Source organism: Penaeus vannamei, chromosome 19, assembly GCF_042767895.1.
Source record: "Penaeus vannamei isolate JL-2024 chromosome 19, ASM4276789v1, whole genome shotgun sequence".
NCBI classification, from domain to species: Eukaryota; Metazoa; Arthropoda; class Malacostraca; order Decapoda; family Penaeidae; genus Penaeus; species Penaeus vannamei.
Genome location: NC_091567.1, coordinates 27,983,514 through 27,993,513, shown reverse-complemented (window position 1 = coordinate 27,993,513; position 10,000 = coordinate 27,983,514). Strand labels below are relative to the sequence as shown.

Below are 10,000 nucleotides of genomic sequence, written 5' to 3'. Positions count from 1 at the left end.
CACGCACGCACGCACGCACGCGCACACACAGACACACACACACACACACACACACACACACACACACACACACACACACACACACACACACACACACACACACACACACACACACACACACACACACACACACACACACACACACACTCACGCACTCACGCACGCACGCACGCACGCACGCACGCACGCACACACGCACGCACAGATATTATGCCTCTCCAATTATTACCAAAAATTACTAGAGCAACTTTGCTACAATTTCTTCCACAAACATGTGTTAAAAATCAACCGTACATCACATAAGGATAACCTCAAATCACTAATGCATCAATGAAGTAAACTACCACAGTTTAATACCAAGACAGCAAAGGCATAAACTACCTAACTATCCCATACACAAAGTCGATTATAACACGTCATTATTTTCCAAAATTCTCCTAAGAATTACCACGTACTTCTTATCTCTCGGTACGACATGCTGGCAGTTTCAAATCACAAGATGATCTTCCTGTTTGGTCCTTCCCTTGTCCAGAATCGATGCACGAAAAGAGATCACTGGAAAACAACTGATAATAAAGATACAAGACAATAATGATAACTGATAACTAAATGACAGACGTGACACAGGTTAGCAACTCAATTAACATCTGTATGTCCTTTACGCATTTTGTATCATAAATGATGATTAAAACATATTATAATCCATGTATAGAATTCAACATCATTAAAATGGGTAAAAGTAAATACTTCAAACCACATTTAGAAAATATAAATAAACAAACCTCTGCCTCAATCAGCTGATCGTGACGTCACATGTAAACGTTTGACAACGTTGTATTTTGAAGGTAAAGTTTTTAGACATTATATTATGTATTTTGGATATTTTTTAAGGTGTCTTTGGTGTGTTCTTGTAGCAATGTGCTCATGGACGCTGGCATCCTGGTTTTATTTAATTAACGAAATGTTAGGTCACTTAATTTAGAGATAAAGTGAGTGCAACTTGAACTTGAATGGTATATTTTGAACTGTATCTGAGGTTTCTCTTCGTCTTTTATTTAGATTTTTGTGTAAATCAAGTATATTTATGATTTTGTAACAATGCATGCTCATTGTATGATAATTTACACATTGATAGCAGTTGACCAATCGAATATTAACTGTATCGGTGCATTTTATACATCATATACCGGTAAAGCGAATAGTTATTCAATCTTTAGCATCGGGTAGTTGTTTTAGGTTAGAAAATATAGATATATACAAATGGACTTACATACACACAGGTGCATCTATATGCATGCACTTAAGCACACCTGCATTTGCATGCTCACACATATTTACATGTGTCATGCACTCATGGACATGCACATGTGCACCCACACCACCATGCAAATACACAAAAACACACACTTTATTGGTTATTATTCATTATTATCATCTCAAATTATATTCGATCATACAATTTTAATTTATTGAATCTGAGAAAACCCATTTTCCTGATGTTGAAGCTTTAAGTTTATGATAATGTAATTGTGTTCGGTTTTTATCACCTTTAGTCCTTTTTTAATTAAGGGAAAGACACCTTTGATAGGTTGTTGATGATTCATGAGAGGATGACAGATTATTGGTGATTGACTGGTTATTGATAATAATTAACTGAAAAATATATTTATTTCCTGCTAATAAGATGGGTAGAGTATTGTTACTGTTGAGTCTTTCTTGATAAGAATTGATTTATAACATACATTAAAGGTTTCTCTAAAGTGTTTGAAGAAGGAAATCAAATGCCACGTTCTTCAAATATCTGTGGAGTAGCTTGAATTAAACCTTTTATATGAATTTTGAAGTGTGCCACTATTAGGTCAGTCATTGAATATTTGATAGCAGACTGCCTTGAGAAAGTATAGTAAATGGCCAGTATGAAGATGGATAGAATATTTTTGTTAAACATTTATACATTTTTATCAGGAATTCAGGGACACAGAGTATTATAACCAATTTTACTATTTCTTTCAGGTTTCCAGGCTGTGTCTTAGATGCAAAGTTAACCAAATCTACAATGTCTTACAAACTTAAATTTCTAAAACCAGGTAAGATTACATATATTCCTCCATACATATACAAGTATTCATGTACATATGAACTGATAGTCAAATATGAAGACAGCAAAAAGAGTATTAGCTATTGAACATCACTTTTTGCCTATTATATCTGCACAATATATATTTGCATTGATTGACAGATTTAATGAAATGTAATGAAAATTATTTAAATCATATCTTCAGTTCCATTTACAGAACCTTTAACTTTATTATCCAAAACAATTTCTTTCAGGTGATGACATATTTACTGAAGACCGTAGTGATGTAGACCAGACAAATGGGACTTCCTTTATCTACAATCCCCACCATTCTATGACAATTGATAAACAACGCCAGAGGTTGCCTGTTTTCCCAGCTCGAAACCATATACTCTATTTGATTGAGAAATTCCAGACCACCATAGTTGTTGGAGAGACTGGTTCTGGAAAGAGTACACAATTACCACAGGTAATATGATGGTGAATTGTTGGAGTCTGATATGAGCTTGGAGATAGGGTTCTTAGTTTTCCTTTTTTTTTTTTTCCCTTCCTTTTCACTGTTTTATTTATATGATAATACTCATATGATTTTTTTTTTAAGTAATGTTCTTTCTTGGTAGAAAAATCACATTTTCTTTTCCTCATAAAATCAGAAGCATATCTGATGTATTAACTATTAACCTCCTCTGTACAGTATCTCAGAGAAGCTGGCTGGCCTGTAGATGGAATAATCGGCATAACACAGCCAAGGCGTGTTGCATGTACCTCACTCGCCAATCGTGTCGCAGATGAGTGTGATGTTATATTAGGGCGAGAAGTTGGTTATTCAATACGGTTTGATGATCGCTGCATACCAGGGACCACACAAATCAAGTACATGACAGAGGGCATACTTGTTCGAGAGATGATGGCTGATCCCTTGTTAAGACAGGTAGGCTGATTTTATGTTATTTTATTCTCTTCTTCTTCTTCTTTCTTCTTTTATAGGGTTTTAGACTCTTGTTGTCTATATCGCCTGGATCCTTTCTATGTCTTCTTTCGTACAGATCTTTATTTTCTTTAGAGCTTCCAGCAATGTTACTCTGTTTGAGTTAGATCTTAGACATCGGAGAAATAAGTTTTCTATTGTTTCCACGATTTTTGCACCATCTGCAAAAAGGATTGTTTTCAATTTTTATTCTGTGAAGATGATGTTTTAGTCTTGTGTGTGTTGTTTTCAGTCTCGTTATACATATGTACAGTTTTCTGTTTTTTTAATTTGTCCAAGGTTGAGGGTTTGTGTTTTTTTATGAGGTAATTCTTTGTATTTAGGGCATTATTCATGTAATCTTCCCAAATCTTTTGAGTTTTGTTTTTGATTTCTTTTACAGTATTTGAGATATCTTTAGTTGTACTGAATGGTTTATTTATGTTGTGTGCTGTTTTGCTGCTAGGTCTGCTATTTCATTACCCTTTGTGTTTCTGTGTGCTGGTATCCATTATATAATTGTTTTGTGTTCATGTTCTGATAAATTAAGAAATAATGATTGTATTTCAAATGTAGTGTGTTTGTAATTCTTTGGGTTAAGGTTTTGTACTGAGTAAATTACTGATTTGGAATCAGTGTAAATCATTGTGTTTTTTAAGTTGTTGTTTTGAATGTATTTTAGTGCTTGTTTTATGGCAAATAGTTCTGCTTCAGGTATTTGAGTTTCTTTTGGTAATTTCCATATTGTTGTGATATTTTTATCTTTTATGTAAGTTGCTGTTGAGGCTGAGTTAGTTTCATTTATTTTAGATCCGTTTGTGAATATTTTTTAATGATTTTTGTATATTGTTTCTTCCATCATTTGAAATTGTTTCCAAATTATTTCATCTGGAGTGTCTTTTGAGAGATTATGCATGAAGTTTGTGTCAGTATTTTGGTTAACTCATTGGCGCCGGGTGTCACGTACTTACATGCCATGGCTGTTGTGGACCAAACGCCGGGGGCATCATGCCATGCCCATTCCCGCACTACTGGCTCGTCGGACAGAGGTTGTTTTTCTCCAGTAGTAGCGGCTTCATTTATATGGTAAAGATTTTAGGCAATGACACCTAAAGTGAAGGTAAACCATCAAAATTTTAATATTTTTATAAATTTTAGCAAAATAAAAGCTTTTAGGTGCTATATGTCGCTCGCAAACTACCGATCGAGCCGGGCGCAAACAGGCGAAACTGCCGGTGCGCGCCAACAAGCCGGTGCATACGTAAACTTGCCAAAATTTTTACCCGTCGCTGATGGGTTAATATCATACCATGGTGGTAATTGAGTTGCATTATATATATTTGTTTTTCTTATGATTTTTAGTTCTTTACATGTCTCTGTAACTCTGTGTACTAGAGTTCTTTTGTCTATATTTACATTATACTTTTTTATCAAATTTATAATTGGTTGTTTGATAGGCATAGTATCTTGTTTTTATAAGATTTTTGTCATTCACTCTTGTTGTTTTTTTATTTGTCTCAATGGCATTATATTTGTTAGTGCTTGAAGAACTATTAATGGTGTTGATTTGAAGCAACCTGTGGCTATTCTTAATGCCTCATTTTGTATGGTTTATAATTTTTTTTTATTCTGAATTTTTTATAGTTTCATATATAGAACTACCATACATTATTTTTGGTTTTATATCGATATTATAAAATTTTATTGATGTTTCCCTATTTGCTCCACATGATAATGTGGTAAGTTTTTTCATTATATCTAGTCTTTTTGGGATTGACATTTTTTCTTATCTGTATGGGACTTCCATGTCAATTTTGGTGTGTCAAAATCTAATCTTAGTATGTTAAGTTTATTTGTAGATATCAGTTTTTCATTGTCTATATCTTTTTCTAGGATATTTCTAATACGATTGTTTGTGAAGCACATGAATTTGTTTATTTTAAGATCCCATCTATCAGTCCATTCTTTTGTCTTTTATTGCTTTCTCCAATTCTGTCTTAACCTTTATTATATTTTTGTCTTGGGAAATTATAGTGATGTCATCTGTACATATTACTTTGTAGATTTTTTCTGACAAGTTCAAGTCCGACATTAGAATGTTAAATAAAGTTGGACTGAGTGGTGAACCCTGTGGTACACCCTTTTTTTTTTCTTTTTTTAGATTTACCTTCTCTTATTGTTATTTGGTATGTTCTGTATTTTAAAAAGTTTTCAATCCATCTAAGTGGTTTACCATTGATACCTAAATTAGCAGCCTTTATTATTATTGCTTCATGATTTGCAGAATCGAAAGCCTTTTCTAGGTCTAGGCAGGCTACCAAAGTGTATTTCTTTTCGTTTAAAGTTTTGTTAATTATTTCTTCTATTATATGCAATGCGTCCGTAGTTGATCTGTTAGGTCTAAATCCTGTCGGGTCTCTAACCACCAATTTTTTCTATTTGTTATAATATTTTCATATATCTTTCCTAGACTTGAAATCTTACTTTGAATCTGTATGAGTTTATATTTGCTGGATTTTCCCCAGGTTTTATTATTAGATTTACTAATAAAGTTTTTAAATTGTTAGGATATTCTCCTTTTAGCCACTGTTTGTTAATTTCTTCTAGTATTAGTTTTAAAATGTTATTTGTTGCTTTATAAAGTTTATAGGTTACTTCATCTGGCCCATAAGCTTTTCTATTCTTGGTTTTATTTATGATTCTTTTTTATTCTTGCATAGTTATTTCTTTATTTAGCTCTTTGGTATTAGGAAGAATTAATAATCAATCTAGCTTTGCTTTGGTTGTTATTACTTTAGGTTCTTTACTGATAATCGTTTTGCATTCTTCCTTGAATAAATTTAGTTTATCATTTTTATTAGTTATGGGGAGGTTGTTATGTATTATAGAGTAACTTTGGGTGGTTATTTTTCCTGCCAGTTTCTTTATATAATTTGGTGGTGATTTAAAGTCCAGTTCACTACAGAATTTTTCCCAGACTTTCCTTTTTTCATTTTCAATTATTTGTCTACTCTCTGCGAGGAGTTTTTTATATTCTATTTAATTTTCTTTGTTGGGTTTTCTCCTCCATGTGTTAAAAGCTTTTGTTTCTATTCTTTATTATTTTATGACGAGTTTCATTCCACCAAGGTATATTGAGTTTTTGTTTATTTTCCTTATTGTCAAAATTGAAATACTTTTTCCCTGTTTCTTTTAGCCTGTTTGCTATTTCCAGGAGAGAATTTAAAGCTACAATTTTTGTATTTCTCAGTTCTGTTTGATACTAGTTCCAGCCTTCTTTTGTGAAGTGCCTTTTCTTTTCCTTTTTGTGCAGTAAATCTTGGATATTATTGAATTTTATAATTATTGGTAAGTGATCACTGGTTAGATATGATCCTGAATTTATGTCTGAGTGACTTAGATTAGGAGTTCCTATCATCAAATTTAAAGTTAATTTTTTTCCAGTTTTTGGGTCTCTTCTTGTTGTTTGACCTGGTGGTGTTAATAGTATTTCTGAATTTGATTTTAGAAAGTCAAATATTCCCCATTTTATTAGTTAGTTTTGAGTTTTTATTTTGTTTTCCATGAGTAGAGAACATTTCTGACAAGTGTTTGTTACAGAGGCACAAGCTGCCCAAACCCTTTAATCTCATGCCTTATATATTGCTTTTCAAATGAATGATTTTTTCAGGGCTCCAGATCATTGTTGGTTCACCCCAAGTGTATTATGTATCTTGTAATTTGGCTTTGTAATTTGTTTATGATACTTTAAACCTAATTTATGGTATCTGAATTTGATGTGTATTTTGAAGCTCTTCAAAGAGAATTATTCATTCATCACATCTTTTACCAGAATGTGAGTTCTTCTTTTCTAGGCATTCATTTTATCTACACTTAATGTGGAACCCATCTGTGCACTGTATTATATTGCATTGTGTTGATGAAAATCCAGTTCTTTCAGTGGTATTTGATTTCACTTCATATTTACATTGTTAGTTCCCCAAAAGTGCAAAGTATTAGAAACCTAAGTTGTGCTCAAAATGTTTTTATGCATAAAGATATCCATGTCCAAAGTGGTCTCTGACCAATTGTCTGACAATGTGTTTATTTAATGTTTTTTCCATTTAAACCCTCACCTAGAACATGAACATTGATATATTCATGTTAATACTCTCTTTCTCATGATTGTATTACATTGAAGTGAAGATATCAGTGTTTATGTTATAGATGGAAGCTTAAATTAACAAAATATTTGATAAATGCAACTTCCCTGTTAACTCCTTTGGATAGGCATATGTTCATATATTTGTGATAAGATAGGAAACTGACAGAATCACTCTCTAATCACAATAATCACTGTTAGACAGTGATTATTTGACTTCATAAATATGAAGTAAAATCAAACACCTCTGAAAGAACTGGAGTTTCATCAACACAATGCAATATTATACAGTGCACAGATGGGTTCCACACCAAATTCATCAGAGTTTCATCACAAAGTGTTATAGGATGTAGAATGTATATATGCTCAGTGTTTAGTTAATTTTAATGTCAAATAAGTTATGGATAAAATTTCCTTTCTTTGGATATTAATAAATCCTGCTTTAATATTTTCAGTACTCAGTAATAATCTTGGATGAGGTGCATGAAAGAACGCTGTATACAGACATAGTTCTAGGCCTGATGAAGAAAATTTTAAGAAAACGTCGAGATTTGCGATTAGTCATCAGCTCAGCAACTGTGGATGCAGATCAACTGTACAACTTTTTCAACTTCAATACAACCAGCAAGAGAGAGAAAGATACAGCAGCAGTTATTTCAGTGGAGGGCCGTACTCATCCAGTTGACATCTTTTATCTAGAGGGTAAAGCAAAGATTTTTTGGGGTACAAGTTTTTTTTCTTTTCTCATGGGTATTAAGTGAAGCAATTAAAACTTTATTTGATTAGCCTTTCAGAATTGAGAGGCCTTTAAATAAATAGCATAAGGATGTTAAATGTTTGTTGTTAGATTATAGGTATTTATGGGTTAAAACATTTGATACTTTTTCTATTTTTCACTTGTTTCAAACAATGTGAACAGTTGTCTCACTTGGTTAATAACTTCTTTTATGGCACTTGGTTTATATCTAATATTTGAGTTTCAAGAAGTGTACACCATCCTTGCTTTAAGCATATCTACTACCATGGTATAGCAGACATGTAAGTACAATAATGTCTTTACCTTACTTTCAGAAGGAGCAGCTGACTATGTAAAATGTAGTGTTGAGACAGTAATGAAGATCCACAGAAAAGAACCTGCTGGCGACATTCTGGTTTTTCTAACAGGAGTAGAAGAGGTTGACAACTGTGTATCCTATCTGAAGGAAGAGGCTGCTTCTCTCAAGAAAAATGAAGGTTGTTTGATGTTATTAGTAGTCTTACTGTTATTGCATTTGATGCCATTTGATTACTAGTGCTATAGGAGGTTTTGTATTTTGCGTTGCATTTTTGTGATTTGCAAACAAGTTTCTTCCCCATACTTGGTCCTGCTGTTGCATGAAATATAGGATTTTGGGATTACATACAGAGAGTAGAATATTAGGTGCAGTACATTATGTAAAACTCAAGCAGTGACTTTAAGAAATCTTCCTATATTATGTACCCAGATGCTTTTATCATTCTTTCCTGGTAATATTACAATACAACCATGATTTTTCCTCTTATAGATTCTCTGCTTGTCTTGCCAATGCATGGGAGTCTAAGTAACAGTGAACAGTTACGTGCCTTCCAGTCTTCACCTGTTGGAGTAAGAAAAGTTGTTGTTGCTACCAACATTGCTGAGACTTCTGTTACAATTCCTGGGATTGTGTATGGTATGGTAGCTTTTCTTGTATGAGTTGTATTCTATTCTTTAATTAGGAAAAAAACATTAGAATTATGTCCTAAGCGTTCTTTTTATATTTCATATTTTATTGTCAGCTTAATTCATAATATCTTTTACTTAAGAATTCTCAGAGAAAGTTAGTCACAATAAATTTCTTCTCTCCTGCCCATAGTGGTGGACTGTGGCTTTGCAAAGCTTCGATGGTACAATGTGAAGAGTCACACTGATTCATTGGTAGTTGTTCCTACCTCAAGAGCATCTGCCACTCAGAGAGCTGGAAGAGCTGGAAGGGTGAGATCAGGAAAAGTGTACAGGTGAGGTGGCATTTTCTTCAAAAGTCCTACTGCTATTCTGTTTATTTTTATTTTTTCTTTGGATATTCTCTATAATTTTATGATACCGAGAGTTATCATGATAATTGTTGCTGTTATTATTAATATGAAAACTTACATTATTATTATTCATTGCATATATATTTTTTCTTTTCTTTTCTTTTCTTTTTTTTTCTTTGCATTTGTTATAAATAGAGTGATAACACTTATATTTTTGCTATTTTGACTTCAATGTTGCTGTTCCACATTTGCTATTATGGAAGTTATTTAGCATAAAGTGATATATATCTTGCATAATAGGTTGTATCCAGAGGATGAGTTTGACAAGCTAAGTGAAGTCACCCCACCTGAGATGGTCAGAACTAATCTCTCGCCAGCAGTTCTGAGTCTCATGGCCTTAGGGATTGGTAAGTGTAGTTTTACGTAGGTCTCAATGAAAGAAAAATGGTTTGGCCTAATATGAGATATAGTGCATATAACTATAATGTATTTAATTTCATGTTTATAACTATATAACTATAATGTATTTAATTTCATGTTGTTATAAACATCTCCTTTCTATCCCTGTACTTCTGCATTTTCTTTACATTTATATTATGCATTTTTATCTCTTTTTATATTTTCATCTCCTGCTTCCTTTTCTTTATCTAAATTTAATGTTTCCTGTTCTTCTACATCATCTGCGTTCCTTTCTTCTACATTTCTCCTTCATTCTCTGTTTTGTGCACTTCATCATCCCATGTTTTTCTTTCTTCTGCATCTCATGCTTTCCATCACTTTT

The 10,000-nt window shown here is 32.8% G+C and overlaps 2 protein-coding genes across 8 annotated transcripts in view; one reads left to right on the top strand and one right to left on the bottom strand.

Moving 5' to 3' along the window:
• Nucleotides 1–596, bottom strand: part of LOC113826627 (clusterin-associated protein 1) — a 9,869-nt gene extending 9,273 nt beyond the window's left edge. Inside the window, exon 1 of one of the 2 annotated variants that reach the window (XM_027379518.2) lies at nucleotides 456–596. In XM_027379518.2, coding sequence (XP_027235319.2) covers nucleotides 456–477 — 22 coding nt within the window. In that variant the 5' untranslated portion in view covers nucleotides 478–596. Of the gene's footprint in view, nucleotides 1–381; nucleotides 406–455 lie in introns of those variants that run through there. The other variant, XM_070134402.1, reaches the window with a different exon arrangement.
• Nucleotides 498–9,626, top strand: LOC113826626 (probable ATP-dependent RNA helicase DHX35; the record flags this gene model as incomplete). 6 transcript variants are annotated; one of them, XM_070134397.1, is given in 9 exon segments in its annotated part: nucleotides 498–627; nucleotides 2,014–2,087; nucleotides 2,332–2,546; nucleotides 2,772–3,008; nucleotides 7,641–7,887; nucleotides 8,257–8,418; nucleotides 8,730–8,876; nucleotides 9,060–9,201; nucleotides 9,520–9,626. In XM_070134397.1, coding segments are annotated over 8 exon segments (1,288 nt in total), but the record flags the coding sequence as incomplete, so codon positions are not given.
• Between the last annotated feature and the right edge of the window lie 374 nt (nucleotides 9,627–10,000).